The sequence below is a fragment of the Apteryx rowi genome, unplaced genomic scaffold, assembly GCF_003343035.1.
Source record: "Apteryx rowi isolate R43461 unplaced genomic scaffold, aptRow1 scaffold_237, whole genome shotgun sequence".
NCBI classification, from domain to species: domain Eukaryota; kingdom Metazoa; phylum Chordata; class Aves; order Apterygiformes; family Apterygidae; genus Apteryx; species Apteryx rowi.
The window spans coordinates 498,624-514,647 of NW_020448719.1; the positions used below are offsets into that span (position 1 = coordinate 498,624).

At 37.4% G+C, this 16,024-nt stretch overlaps 1 protein-coding gene across 16 annotated transcripts in view; it reads right to left on the bottom strand.

Moving 5' to 3' along the window:
• Nucleotides 1-4,107: 4,107 nt before the first annotated feature.
• The window catches only part of NR2C1 (nuclear receptor subfamily 2 group C member 1), a 61,400-nt gene continuing 49,483 nt past the window's right edge, over nucleotides 4,108-16,024 (bottom strand). For 13 of the 16 annotated variants that reach the window (XM_026066031.1, XM_026066035.1, XM_026066039.1 and 10 more), the window contains 3 exons: nucleotides 14,668-14,805; nucleotides 10,013-10,118; nucleotides 4,108-9,495 (listed from right to left, as the gene is read on the bottom strand). In XM_026066031.1, the coding sequence (XP_025921816.1) occupies nucleotides 9,321-9,495; nucleotides 10,013-10,118; nucleotides 14,668-14,805 (419 nt within the window). In that variant the 3' untranslated portion in view covers nucleotides 4,108-9,320. The remainder of the gene's footprint in view (nucleotides 9,496-10,012; nucleotides 10,119-14,667; nucleotides 14,806-16,024) is intronic. The other 3 variants (XR_003253529.1, XR_003253531.1, XR_003253530.1) reach the window with 3 other exon arrangements.

The following is a 16,024-nucleotide window of genomic DNA, read 5'->3' on the forward strand; positions in this document are numbered from 1 at the left end:
TGCATCAGAAACTCCTGCCTATTTAATGCTTTCTTCGTCTTCTCCTGTGGTCTAAGTCAATGGCACAGACTTACTAACAGAGCTCTGTCAGCATCCTTAGAAAGCAACGATGCCAGAGGAAAATTTTTAAAGTTTTGAAATTTCACATCCCTGCTAGCCCACACTGGAGAGGGCTCTATAGCACAACACTGTAAGAACATTTAACCCAAAACCATGCCAGCTGTTTCAGCAATCTATAAAGCCTCTTTACATATCAGTTCTTGTCTTCATGCTATTCAATAGTTTTACCAATGATAGAGGAAAAAAATTAGTCAGAGTAGTGACTAATGGAGAGGACAGATCACTTTCACAGAACAATCTGGATTCCTTGTTGAGTTTGCACAAACAGTACAGTCAAATTGTAAGAATATACATCTAGGAATAAAGAATGGAAATCATATTTACAAAACAGGAGACTTTCTCCTGGAAAACTCTTATTGGAGAAGACTTGGGTGACATAGCGAATAATCAGTCAAACAATGAACACGGTGATGCTGGGACCACAGCGGAAAAGGGAATCAATCATTAGATGCACAGAGGTCTGTATGGTAGGAATGAAGTTGTATTTCTTAAATATTTGGCACTTGTCCACCCTAGACTATTATAATGCTTTCTTATTTTTCAAGATCCTACCTGAAACGAACATTTAGAGAAGAGTGACAAAAATGCTTCAATCACTTGGAGAATATAGTGAAAGACTCAGAAGTTCAATCTATCTATTTTATTGAAGAGAAGGCTGAGAGATGACTTGATCACGCTCTTTTGGTTCCTATATAGAGAACAAAAATTTAGTAAGAGCTTTCAATTTACCAAGGCTAAAGTAGATGAAACCCAAAGCAAGATAAATTGCAAATAGAAGATGCAAATTTTAACAGGCCTATTAACCATCTGAACAATATTCCAAGGGTGATGAACTCTGTGTCATTGGAAATATAAAAATTAAAACTGGATGATTTTCTTGTAAAACAAGCATTGATATGGAATTTGAATAGCCTGTGATCAGCATGAGGTTGGACTACGCTATCAGAGAGATCCCTTTTGGCTCTAACCCCCTCACTGCCTGCCCCAAATCTGAACACATTAGTTGCTTTGTTTCTAATACACAACCAGAGCATAATAAGTAGGACCATATTTTTCAAAGATATATTCATTTCCTGAATATCTCAAAGTATGGCATGCAACTTCTCTTGATGACTTTGATAGCACAGAACAGTCTCACTGAATCCTGCAAGTTTTAGTTTTTATTTAAAGAACTTTATTCAGTGGTACAGTTGATCTTGAAACACCTAAATTTGTATATTCTCAGAAAGTGCAAAAGATCAGTTGAGCTACAGAATAATTCAATATTTACATTTTACCTTAGAAGAAATGTTTTTACTGTTTGTCTATTCCACTGCTATTTCCTTCTATTCTTAGTAAAGTCATATAAATTTATGCTGCGATGATTCACAATCCACAGAATTAAACTAAGAAACAAATTCAACACATTAAAGACTAACAAGACCAAATTATAAAGATTTTGAAAATTCTGTCACTTCCTGCCTCCTCCTGAAATGTAAAAGTTCCAGTGGCAAAATCCAATACACAGATCTCCACAATTCACTATCCCCTACTTCCAGGCCAATCTCTAGTCTCTCTTAGTCTAGTCAAAACAAGGCAATCTCTAATGCTTTCACCAATAGATTTTTAGCCAGTCCTATAATCCACATTATTTCCCGGAAGCACAGTGAAAAAGTTTTTGTCACTTGGGTTCAGCTACTCTAAAAAAAGGTTAATTCAGAGACTGAAATTAAAGTGTAATGTGACTAAAGAACTTATAAATATGTATTTTATAACTTTCAAACACATTCAAATATGTTTGTATTAAAGTGACAATAGCAAAACACTTAAAAACCCCAACATGATAACTTTACTGCCATTTTTAGGAAATGCATGTCACTACTTGAGAATTGTTCAGGTTACACCACAAGCAACAACTCTGCCTCCATCCTTCACTTCACAGTGGCAGAATTCCACTGGTTGCAGTGTGAGAGAAAACCTCATTTTATAGTCATTCCTCAGCTATCCGCTGTTAACCAAAATGCGCAGCTATTTGGTATGCTCCTGAATAAGCTCTTAAGGAGCTTAGACACATCAGTAGGATCAAGCAGCCTCCGTGTCAGCAATGAACAGCTTCTTAGCAGCTCCTCAGGCATTAGACTCCAGATTTGCAGAGCACTTAGAAATCTGCAGGACCAAAACCACAGAGTCAGCTGCTTACAAGTCTCTTGCCAACCAACTTGCTTGTTTAGGAAGCTAGTACAGACAGCTTCAAAGCATGGCACTTTGTTTCTCTGGAGGTCCAGCAACAGTTCTGCTGAGTAAAACGTGCTGTATTAATTCAGAAGAACCCATGGTGGAGCAGGTCAATCCAGTTTCTCTGCAATCACAGGCAACTCCACCACAGAAGGTTAGTTAAAAGGGTCCCCAGAACATCGCTTCTGTGCTCTCCCCTTTTTCCCCACCACACCACAAAAGCCACAAAATACTGTTCTCTCCTTATTAACACCTCCACTCACCTTCCCCTAATCCAAGCCCAATTAACTTGAAAATATATTTGAGCAAGCATAACTACAAAATCTAATTACTAAAAAATAACTAGGAAATCCATTAGCTCAGTCAATTTCAACAGCCACAGAAACCTTACAATGTCCAGACATTATGGTACTCAAAGGCAGTCATGCTCTCATGGTCCAAATGACTCACTTCCAATTCCAGCACCGGGACTCAGAGGACACATTCAGTTCCCACACTCGAGCTGAAATGCACAATCCTCACTTCAGAAAAACATTAATGTACTAGAAAATTGTATTACGCATTAGTATATGAATCAGAGCAAGGGTTGGGCATTATGCTTGAGAGCTCAGGGTACAGAAGACTGAGGTGGCTAAACAGGGCTGTTCACAGGCATGTATTAACACAGGACTGTACGCAGCCTGAGGAAAGCTGAAGGATGACAGAAGGATGACGTACAAATGTTCCTTGGGGTTATTTCACTGGGAGGTCTGAGGAAGAAACAGAACTGGATGTTTCATGAGTAGAAAGAAAAAAGGGGATGCTGGGGGTAAATGAAGTGTTCTGTACAACGTTTTACTATTCATCAAAAGAGCACTTTCTCTAGAGAGCTCTTCCCTTCAGAGGTGAACAAAAGGCAGTGAAAAAGAAAATGCTATGAGAGAGTACTTGATTAGCGGCCTGACTGGGGGACCAGGGCTCTGCAGAAGTACTGAGAAAGATGATTTTTTTAAAAAGAGCCGAGAGAGTCTGGAGTTAATTCTGGTGGAGGAGTCTAATTCCTTATTTCCAGCTCTCATAAATAGTCAACTCATTGAATTACCCGAACTTTATCTTTTGCCACTGCACCTTTTATCTGCAGTGTATCAGTGGGTAATATCATTTACTTCATGATAAATATGTTTCAGAATTTAAACATGAAAAGCATGGTAGCTCACTTCTCATTTCGGATTCTGTTTTAGGTTACCTGCACATTCATGCCAACACAGCAAACATTTACAATTAGAAGACAAAGACTAAAAAAAAAAAAAAAAAAAAAAAAAAAAAAAAAAGGCACTTTTAAAATTATCATTGAATAGTCAATTTCTGGAATGGACTGAATTTTGTGATAAGACTCACAATAATAAACATGGATAAATTCATTATTTGTCCAGTAATGTTTAAATCAGAGATGATTATAATTAAACCTGAACAGATGAAGTCTGTATTTTGTCAAAAGAAGAAGTGTCCAACCATACTCTAAACTTCAACTTAAAACTGATCTATAATGAACTGAATAATGACAGATTATTGCATTATATGAAGATCTGTGATCGGAGTTCAGTGTAGTACATTTCTATGTAGTGTTTTAAAAGCCAAAAATGCTGGTAAGTTAAATTTTACAATAAATTATTAAACTTTCAAATATGCAAATTCATAGGCCAGAAAGTAGTAAGCACAAAACCAAAGGGTTAATAGCAACAAAGGGTAGAAAACAGCAAAATATTGCAATTATCACAAATCCCAGAGTCTCAATATAATTGACAATACTACATCATGTAATAAAAGTGTGAAATATCCATAGACTCTTTGTAATCATATATACTCTTTTAGGTCTGTAAGTCAATTCATATAAAACACCAACAAACGAATAGGTTATTACACTTGTTTTCTATAATAGAAAGTTACAATTTATTTTAAAAAATACAGCCAAAATAGACTTTACAATTTTAGTCAGGTTTCAAGACATTTACAGCGACTTTTATACAACAGCAAGACAATTACAGTGATATTCCAATGCTTACATTAAAATGGATGTACTAGCAAACTAGAAGCCAAACAAAATGAGCAGACCAATGACTGACTTTCGCTGATGCTGAGGATCACAGACAGAAGAAATGTATTGACAGGGTAAATTTGTGACTGCAGATGGTACTGCAATGAAAGTACTTTTGAAAAACTTTAAAATACAGCAACTGTTTTTACCAGGAAGTTACCAGTATGAAACAAGCAACCTGGTCACATGTATATATTTACAACATACATTTTTAAGAAAAATGTTTTGAACTAGTGAGTTCATTATGTATAACACTGCTTCCATCTTTATTGATAGGATTCTAAAATGTATAAATTTACTCATTTTTCCATTCATGCAGTTTATACTAAAAATCACTTTTCTTGCTCTCAAGATTGAAAATTTTAAAGCTGTTGAAAATAAACTTGTCCTTTCATTGGTAAGGAGACTACTGTTTATTGGCTAGTAAATGCCACAGTTTGGTTAAGTCCTGATTGGGTGTGAAAACACTTAAGACTGCTGAAGATCAAAAAGCTGAAAAATAAATTAAGGGTAAAGAAAAATGTTACAAAGTTATTGAAATATTTTAACGCCCATGGTGGAGCGAGTTTCAATATTTGCATTTTTGTTAGTAGATCACCAATGTTGCTGAACAGCATGAAAAAAGAATAATATTAGCCAACCTTTCATTCAGTAGCAAAGAACATTTAATCATAAGGAAAAAAAAAAGACAGTAAATCACAGAGCTGGTAATGTGAGATTACGTCATCAGAACAAATAGCTGTTAGAAACACGAAGGGCCTGAGCTGAAGGTAATTTAATTGAGCAGCAGTTATCTTAAAAAAGCCAGAAATGGAAACATGCATATTCATCCCTGTATTAATTTATCTGCTTTAAAGTTACCATTCCTGAGAAAACCCACCTTATGCCTCGTTCCTTATCAAAAGCATGAAATTTATAGTTTAAGAACTCAAAATGATTAATGAAAAATCTTGACGAGCAAAGTGAATAACATAGAAGCAACAACCTGCACTATGGGATCATCATGAAGACAAGACAGATTACTTGCCAGGCAGCATAGGGCAGTCTGTACCCTACCTTAAGCCAATACTGAACTGAATAATGAAGGTTTATTATTATGGAAATTTTAAGAAAACTTTGGAAAAGAAGATTACTTACCCGTAGCTGGAGCTCTTTGAAATGTGTTGCTTTTATGCACATGCACTCTACAGATGTCCAAACACCAGAGGTATTCAAGATCAGAAACTGGGGGGTTTTTGGCCCTCAGAATACTGCAAGCATATACTCACATCTTTCTCTTCTCTTGCACTTGACAGCAAGTATAGAGGGTATAATATCCCGACAAATCAAGGGAGAAGGGTATACGGTTAATGAATATATGGACAACACATAAGTAACTGGAATCTCTTTGAAATAACTAGGCGCTCCCTGGGCCCATATTCTCAGAAAAAGGTGGCTGGGGGAGACTTTTTTGTTCTTTGGTTGAAGGCTTCTTGAACTTGTTAAATCAAGTTCACTAGATGAATGAAGCTCCAACTGTCCAGTTTGCAAAGATAAAAAATAGCTATTACTGAACAAAGTCCCAAATGTAGTCAAAGAACTATTAAGGGTATATTCTGATTATTGACGGTGACTAAATTGTATTGTTTTCAAAACAAATGTAATACAGTTTGTTATCTAGTTCGGAGATTTCCTGTTTGATTTCTCACCTGTCAAGATAACTAGATTCAAGAATGTCTGAAAGTCTCTGTCCTGTGTAAATAAGACGACAATACTCTTCATATTCCCTCATGACCCAACATTTGAAGGGAAGTCTCAGGCCTAGAAATCAAGGATTTGAAAAGAAAAATATGGATAGGTTAATTTTCTGGTTTAGATGATCTGGCAAAAATCCTAGATGAAGCCCAAGGGATTCTCCAGGAAAAGAATAAAAGGTGTGGGAGCGGAAAAAGTCAAACCCCATTGGGGTTTGGATCTCCTGCTGTCCTGCAGAGATGACAGGCATCAAAAAACAGGAGGAACATGTTTCAAACACCTGAATTTTAACAGTCTGATGTGAAACGCAAGACCAAGATTCTTGTGCTCTTGAGTTAATGCAGCTTAAGAAAGAGAAAAGACTACTCTTCTCTTGACCCAGCAGTCAGTAGTGATGGTAGTCCATGCATTACTGAAGAAGGCTAACTTGTCTTCAAAGAGGCTAGGGGACAGAGGAAGCAAGAACAGAAGTAATCCAGAGAAAATAAAGTTCTGTGGCCTTCTCCTTCAGAACACCTCTCTGATGAAGATGGATGAGCTGCAGAATTCAACTGCTAAAGATCTACCTCTGTAGAAACACTGGTATTTCCTCAACTGTTTCTGTGGTTTGAAGGTACCATGCAAGAGGCCAGATCAACTGAATTTTTTGGCCAGCTATAAACAAAGAACTGCATATCACATCAGAGACTTAAACTCTGGAGTCAAATATTTCTGCAAGGATCTGTGAGATATTTACAGAATCTACTAATTTTAGACGGAAAACAAGCTTTTATTTCCATCTGGGCTACATGAATCTGGAGAACAGTGGTGTAAAGAGGTCCAATAGACCTGGAAAATTATTTCAAGAATATATTGAATGCCTGGGGAACCAACTTCAAACTATTCAGGAGTAACCTGCTGTCAGCTTCCTTAAAAAGTTTAAACTCAGAGGACAGTAAGTCTCCTATGCCTGTTATGTCCTGAAATACAGATGGGGCCAGAAGAGGGTTAGGAATATCACAGGGCTAGAAAACAGTGCCAGAATTTCTAAGCAGAGATGAATTGAAGGATGATACACCTCCCATCTGCACCTTGGTTTTAAAGATAGCAAGATGGGCCCATATTCTCAGAAAAAGGTGGCTGGGTGAGCCATACCCATAACCACTGGGGAGGGAACAAGCACAATGTATTGGCAGAAACATAAGCCCTGCTTATGAGATGCATGCCTCCTGGATGGCATAAGCACTGAAGAGAAGTTGTCCTCATACTGCATGAACTCCAAGCAACGTGAAAGAAGAGCTGAAATCCTGCACCCTACGAGAGGTGGGACGTGGGAAGGGCTCAGCTGCCATGGCCAGCTCCAGCACCTGAGGTCACCATCCAGGAAATCATCAAATGCCATGGCAGACTGAGGAGAGATGATTCAGTCCCGTCAAGGGTCCTCAGCAGTGAGTGCTTTGGTCTGCAGTACTGAGCGTGACTGCTCCTAAAGTACAGCCTCAGAATACAGAACTTGGGCAGAGGAAGATATGAGCAGCTCACTTACTGGAATTAAGAGAACAGAGTAATTCACTGTCAGAGGCAGTTCTCTGATCCTTTTTGGCTGATTAAGATTCTCAGGTGCTGAGAAAAACTACAGAACTCACCGAAGCCTCACCTAGTAGTCCCTCAGTGCTGGTTTGGCCTTGGAGTTGCTGGTGCAGAGTGAACTCAGGCCTCTCTTACAGCTGAGCTTTTGGCTAAGCAATTTTGGCACAATCATGTGTTTCTTGATCAGTCAAAGGCTCTTCCCAATGTTGCCAGAGAAACAGACGACTCAGGATAAGCAGACCTGGGCCTCAATCGAAGATTTTGACAATCCTAAATGCTAGTGTCACCATCACTTTTACTAGGATACTTCTCTCATTTTAAGCAACAGATATTACATTTTCTAGGGATTTATAGCTTCCTGTTGCAAAAGGAAGCAAGAAGAGCCCACATCAGTGTTACATGACAGCGAGGTGCATGCCTCAAGACAGAAAAAAGTTTGAACCTACCCTTAGATAGAGCCATAGAGTACGATCAGGCAAGGTATACCAAGTGTTTAGACCCATTTCTGATAAGGAAAGGAAAAGCAGGGGAGACCGTGAAGATAAGGAAGGAGAGTGGATTCCACAAATTCAAATTTAAAATATAATCATATGAGACTGGTTGGAAAAGAGAACTACATAGCCAAAGGCTAACCATAATAAACCATTCCCCGAATCCTATGTAAGGATAAAGAGGTGAACAGATGCACAAAAGTCCAAAACCATGCTTTTTTCTTACAGAGGTGGTTAGAAGATATTAGAGGCTCCTGGAATGCCTCTGTCTTTGTGCACTGAGTATGAAGGAAGGAGGGGTAGTGCGAACAAGCTTTAACTTCTGAGACCAAAAAAATAGGAGGCTGCTCTCTTTGAATGCTTGCAATACACACTTCCCTGTTAGTTTTCCATAGGTCTACCAACACATAACACTACAACATATTTATGTATTCCTTTGCATCCACAAAACAATGAGTACTGACCCTTTGCAGTTTCACTTTTAATCAACTGCACCACCATACAAAGAGAGTATTTTTCAAATGTGAACTTTCTCCAATTTCTCTGCACTTGAAATGGTATCCACTGTTTCATTCAGCAAAAAAATGAATCTCTCTTCAAAACAACAGAAAAACTGAGCCTGATTCCAAAGGTCTTGTTTCCATGGAAACACTGACCTTTTCAGGACCTCTGATCATGTATGTTCCATTCAATCAGTGAGAAAGAACTAGCAGCAAAACACTGGAAACACAACTCAGAGAGGAAAGTTAATTTATTTATCTAAAACATCAAACTAAGTTGTGATACCTTAGTTCAGTCAAAGCTTCTTCAGTTTCTTCACAAGCCTGGACTTCATAAACAAATATTCCAAGTTCATCTATCTACAAAAATAGGATGGACAATTCTTGATTTTCTTCAGATACCAAGTTAATTTACAAGTCCTTGAAGATCAGATGAAAAATAGGAAGTGATCCTATATTCCTTAAGACACTCCACCACATTTCCCAAGTGTACAGGAAAGGAGGAATTTTAGCCTTCTTTTGAAAGGTGCTTGGGAAGGCTTATTGTCATCTCTTGGAGACAGGGTATGCATTTACATCACCATGACTGCCATGGTACAGAATCCTTGATTTCTACTTTTATACGGCATGACCAATTATTTGAGAGTTGTAGTCCGCTGTCTCCATTCGCAGAATATATGGGATGATGCTATCAATCTGAACATTTCCAATTAGTCCTGCAAAGAATAGCTCTTCGGTAATAGCAGCACTCATCAGTCTAAGAGCTGGCAATCGGAGAAGAAGTCTAGACAGTCTGAAAAAAAAGTTTGGTAAAAAGTGTTATGCAATTGTGGTCACGCATTTTGATGTGATTCACAATTATGTTATCAGTAAGAGAACAGAAAAAATTAACAAGGGACAACACCAGTCAAAATTCAATATAAATAGTTCACGAAAGGCATAGATAATTAAGCCAACAGATTATATAATTTATGGCCAGTCATATCTTTGACAGTACAGACAAAAAAGTGAACGCACAAGTCAATGTACATGGATTGTATAGTATGTTTGGACTTAGACAAACAATCAAATATCCCAAGAGGGTGCAATTCAAAATGCAAACATTTAAAATATTTCCTTTTTAAAATGTAAAATACACTCGGGCCTTGATTTTGGAAAGTAACAATGAATGAGCACATACATAATATAAGTTCACTAAATGTAATTTCTTAACAAGATTTACATATTTATTACAAGAAATATTGCACAAATCAAGATCACAGATGCTCTGAAAAGAGAATCAAATGAGGTAACCATATAAGTTTACACACCTGTAAGTATCATCCGGATATGCTTTTGTTATGTAGTCTTGGAACTCCATGTAGGCCTTTTCCTGAAATTTCTCAATCTGTACTACGTTTTCAAGACCAGGGTGATCTGAAAGACACTCTACATTGTTATACTTGTTCTATATAAAATGTGCTAAAATCCATACAGATTATCTAATTGTAAGCATGCTCAGATGATTATTTAGTAGCTGTTTCCAACAGTTTTAATAGGACACCTCTTTACCTCCTTTTTGATGTTGATGTTTTACTGAATTGCTTATAAATACAACCAGACACTCTAATGAGTTCAAATAAATGCAGTGCTTGCAATATTTACAACAATCTTGATGATACAGCTGTGTTCTCTGTGTTGCAGTAGAACAGCATTGTTCCAGTGCATTCATATTTTTCTGGAAAATTGTATGCACAAATAGCATTTGGATCAGAGGTGAAGAATAAAATTAGGATCAGTTGAAAAAGCAAAATAAAAGGCTATGAGCCATTTATTGCCTAACAACTCCAGAAGATATGTTTTTCAGCTGTCTGTGCAAAATTTTCCAAGGTTCTAAGTATAATTTTCAGCATTGATTTAAAAATTTGAAATTTAAATCTCGGTAAAAGAAAGGGTATTAATCCAAGTGCCAAGTCACATTTGGAAATTACTCTCTAGTACTTCTGAACATTTTACATGGTCTATAATTTATTATCTATCTGGTTTAATGCAAGTATATTACTGTCATAATATCATGACAAATCTCAAATTGTATTTCTGAGATGGGATCATAAATGATTACTGCTAACAATCACTTCTCCTCTCCAAATATATGGCCTGCCTTCACCAAAACCAGGAGTTTTTGGTCTAGCTCTACAGCTGTGGAAGCGTTCTGAGCAGTTTAGCAGTTACGTGATACATTCGATTCCCCTGAACCCACCATTTCACAGATAAGTATCTTGTCTTGTCTAGTAATTCAGATATTCCTTATCTCCTTAAACCTGACAGAAAGCATGATTTCAAATTAATGCACAGGACAAGAGGTTAGCAGGGTTGTAAAGAAGCAACACATTTTGAAGAATTACTACATACATGCAATGTACGTTGCTTCATGACATTGCTTTTGAAACAACATCAGAAACACAGCTAGAAGTCAACTTCCCAAAACAGTAGTTTGAAGAACACTACTGCTTTGCTCGTAGCCATTTATGATGATGCAAAGCCTTCTAGGTACTCCTTTGCACTCATCGCTTTGCCTAAGGCTGTCTTGTGACTATCAAACAGCTGGCTTGGCACAGCAGATTTTCAGTAATCTTCCAGTCTCCAGCTACAGAAGACAAATCAGCAGGGACCACTAAAGCTGACATTCTTACCTTAGGACTCTGCTGCATGTGCAGCCCAGCCCCATCCTGTAGGGGAGCATTAAAATCCCCGATATTGTAATATTTGGCCTGTGAATCATTGCCAGAACATCTCTCCTGCTCAAGGTACTGGTATAAGTTTCATGACTTCGAGAGATATGAAGATTTTTTTATGCAGCTCACAGGATCAAAAATATTGGCTATGAAACAGTACATTACCATTAAAGCAGCTACACATCGTTAGGTATGTGATCTGAAAGCACCTGAGCTAAAGAAAACTCAGCTCAGTGATGTGACCTGATAGTCTTTTCCTGAGATTTTTTTCCTCCTACCTTTTGTATTGCCAAATGTAATTGGAAGGAGACAAATTAATTTCAGACTAAACAAATAAGTAAATATTGCTTTGCAAGTGTAAGCTTTCTAGGAAAATATTTTCTGTTTTCTAACAGAACTGGTTTCTTCAAATATGCCAACAGATTCTGCCATAAAACCTAGTAGACATGGTGCTAGAAGAATGGACTTGAGGTATTCTTCCATCATTTTCTTTCTTTTCTGGAGCAGCCTTCAGAGCTCCAGGAATGGCATGAAAGGACTGTTTTGGGGTAAGGAACATCTAAAGTAGAAGTCAGTCTACTGAAAGCATGATCTACTACAATTAAACAAGCAAACATTCACCCTCTCCTCCTCCCCGCTTAAAGAAAACCCCTAGCTCTGCTGAAGTAATAGCAAAAGTCCAGACAAATGTAAAGTCCTTAGCAGATAAGGACTGTTAATATTGCAATTAGATCCATCCTAGCTACTGCTTATCAGAAAACTGAAATAGTTCTTGTGCTTTAGCGGACTGTAAAAGCAAGCACATAAACACATGCAAGATTGTTCCAGTCATGAGGACTGAGACCAGGGATTAGGTTCTATAGTGAAAGCACTCAGGATCTGATTTTCCTTTAGAGGTCCAGAATAAAAAGGAGGTCTCTCTGGAATACCTTCTGGGAACTTCTTGTCTTTACTGTAGGGTTCTGGCATTACTTATACTGCTTCTTATTTGCAAGAAGTCCTTTCACCTCAAAAGTCTTCCATTAATGCAATATTAAAAGAGGAAATGGAAGATAGGCAAAGTTTTGCTATGCACTTAGATGAATTCCATGGATTTCTGCTGATGCTGCCACTTTCACTGAGAGATGTGGATCCTCTTTGGAGAAAGAGAAATTACCATATATGAAAAGAATCATGTAAAGATGAGGGAAACTGCAAAGCAAGAGCCCCACAATTCTTATATACATATATAGTTTATATATGTATACACACACACACACGTACATATGCGTACACATATGTAAGAAAACCTGCTTGAAATTTACATTTTGGAAGTGTCCCAGTTCCAGAAGTTTTTCTTGCCTCAACTAATACCTCTCTGAAAGGGTGAGCTGCAACAGACTAGAAAAAGAGAGTTCTTCTGAAATCTAATAAACCTGACAAGAACCAAATACCCGCTTCTCCTCCATATCTGGGGTGGCCAGATTTATGCTGAATTTTCCTGCCAGAGCCTGTCCTCTCATGGGATAGATTTTTAGAAAAACTGGTACTTTAAGAAATATTTGTTCTCTCTGAAGAACTTCTGTTTGCTATTTTAATAGAGTAATCTCCATCAATTTGATGTTGCACTATGGTCAGCTTGACTGCCACACCATGGAGTAGACGGCGTGCCTCTGAAGTCAAGCCATACTTTGCATCCTTTCCCTATCCACCTAGAGAAATTTTCTTGCTTAAAAGAATGAGCCTTTACAAGCCCTATGGTTTTTGAAGAAATTGTCATTTTCCAGTCTTCATAACCTATACTGATTAACATTAAATACAACAGCACAGTCTTCACTGTCATTGAAAAAACATGCAAATTAAAATACCAAATTAGGATATTTGAATATCCTACACTGCAGATGGGGTAGTCACTAAGATTAAGATAGCTTTTTAAAATTCACTCTGGTCTTTTCTATGGGACATCAGTGTCTAAAAAAGGTAGAGCAATGAGGAATAAGCAAGCTGTTGATGCTTTTAAAACTTTCTAATGCAAAATGGAGTGATTGAAGATTTACTTTCTAAATATGACAGTGAAAAACTCCTGCAGATACAAAAGTATTTGAAGTTTATATAGTTTTATCCAGAGGTGTTTTTTTGTTTTTATTTTAAATCTCTAAACGCTGAATGATGAATCTAAGACCTGGAATATACTGGAGAAATTTTTAAAAAATTAATTTTAGTTTTCCACAGTCCGCCCAGGCATATGTGTTATATAATCTATCTGATCAATCGTTAACTATTTTAACCAGAGGACCCTTCCTCCTCCATATTGTGGACTTGTCTCTCAGAAGGAAAAAATAATCATTATTTTATTTTATCTTTATTGTCTAAAGTATGTCCATAAACCTTGTTTAGAGTATATTATTAAATACTGGTCAGAAAATAGAAATAGCAAAATAAGGGAATTTTTGTGGTGTTCAATCACCATATTCAGAAATGCTTTATATACTAATTTATTTTCATAATACCCAGGTGAAGTGAGATGATATATTACTGTAATTTTACATGTGGGGAACCAAGGCTGAGAGAGATTGTGTTTCATACATTAAAAACTCAACTTCAGTTCACCTCAGTTGCATGTGCAAGAACAACACTTCTGAAAATTAAACTCCAGGTCCTCAAACAGTACCCCAGAAAGGAGGCATATGATTAAAGGTAATCAAGGAGGTGTGTGTGGGGGGAATCAATGGCAGAGGCAATGGTAAAACTTAAAAGATCCAAAGCAGCATTCAGCTCTTTTCATTAAAAGATTAACCCTCCTCTTTCTACAGTCCTCTGCCTCATTCATTACATATCTTCCAAGATTCCTCAACAAGTGAAGCAGGTAACTGTAGCTGTATATAATGAAACAGGCAGAAGTTAAATGGCAAAAAATAGCATATAGATAAATAATTCATGACTGTCATCATACTGTTTTTGTACAGAACTTAGCATAGCTAGATTCTAATTCTGAAAAACAAAGATTTTTAGGTATTACAAGTGAGCTAATCTCAGTTCCTACTCAGCCTACTTATCTGATGTTACTTCCCCATTTTCCAAAAATCTGTTTCCAACTTTTTCCCTTTCTTCGTCACCCCTTAAAAGAATATTAAGAAAAACTTATCTAAAAATATGGCTTTGTGGAAAACACAGCAAATTTTTAGTAGAGAGTTTTAAATAGACTTTAGACCACTGAAGACTTTGTAGTCATAGTAAAAGAATAAAGTTTTACATTAAGAATAATTACATACCAGGACTGAAGAGGACGATTGCTTTCAAGTAAGCATATTCATATCCATCCAGGCAAAGCTTTACCATACTGTTACAGAACTCTTGCAGTTTGAAGATATGCTCCATTACTAGTTTTCCTCTGTCTGTTGGCAGCTTATCTAAGTTAACACACACACAAAAATGTAAAAACCCCAAAGTCAACACACGTGCAAAAATGTGGTCACGTTGGATTGTTTAAAACTAAATGTGCTCCTCACTTATATTAGATTCAAACAGCAGGAAATCTAAGCCATCTATAGACTCATAGAGTGGGTCTGAATAATCTAGAAACCAGTTGTGATTGAATTGTGATTATGTGATTAGGACTACCACTTTTTTTTTTTTTTTTTAACGCTGCTGTTGCAGATCTGTGCCCTACATCTTAGAATCAATGAGGTAGGTTGGTGTACAGTTTCATGGGTTACTTTAGTCAAAGATCATGCCATTGCTGAAAAAGATGATGTCCCAGAATGAATTCTTCAGTTCCTTCATTATAAAAGAAGAGGAAAAATCTATAGTTTAGTGGGTTGTTTTTCTACAATTTACCAGCCTGTTTTTGCATAGCATTGAAGACAGAGAATTTTCACACATGTAACAACCCTAAAAATCTAGTTAACCTGAAAATGCTAAGATTTTTGCAAGTGTATTTACCTTATTAAAAATGTGCTAGGCTATGAACAGATGAAGACTACATTATTTTTGACTGATTAGCTTTTAGAGCTGAGAGCCTTGCAAGCATTAACAAGCACACAAAGATTAGGCAAAAGACTCCATGCACTGCAGTTTGAATACTCCGCAAAAGAATATTTCTTTCACTGAATCACAGAATCACAGAATGGCTGAGGTTGGAAGGGACCTCTGGAGATCATCTAGTCCAACCCCCCTGCTCAAGCATGGTCACCTAGAGCACATTGTACAGGATTGCGTCCAGGCGGGTTTTGAATATCTCCAGAGAAGGAGACTCCACAACCTCTCTGGGCAACCTGTTCCAGTGCTCTGTCACCCTCACAGTGAAAAAGTTTTTCCTCATGTTCAGACGGRATTGTCTGTGTTTCAGTTTGTGCCCGTTGCCTCGCGTCCTGTCGCTGGGCACCACTGGAAAGAGTCTGGTCCCATCCTCTCGACACCCTCCCTTYAGATACTTGTACACGTTGATAAGAACTCCTCTCAGCCTTCTCTTCTCTAGGCTAAACAGGCCCAGCTCTCAGTCTTTCCTCATAAGACTCACTATACAGTAAATTAAAGAGCAGGCCAACTGGCATCTCTTTCATTTGAAAGAAAACCATGCAAAAGATCTGCATTTGCAGGATGTATGATTAGTAAGGAAGGAAGTATGTT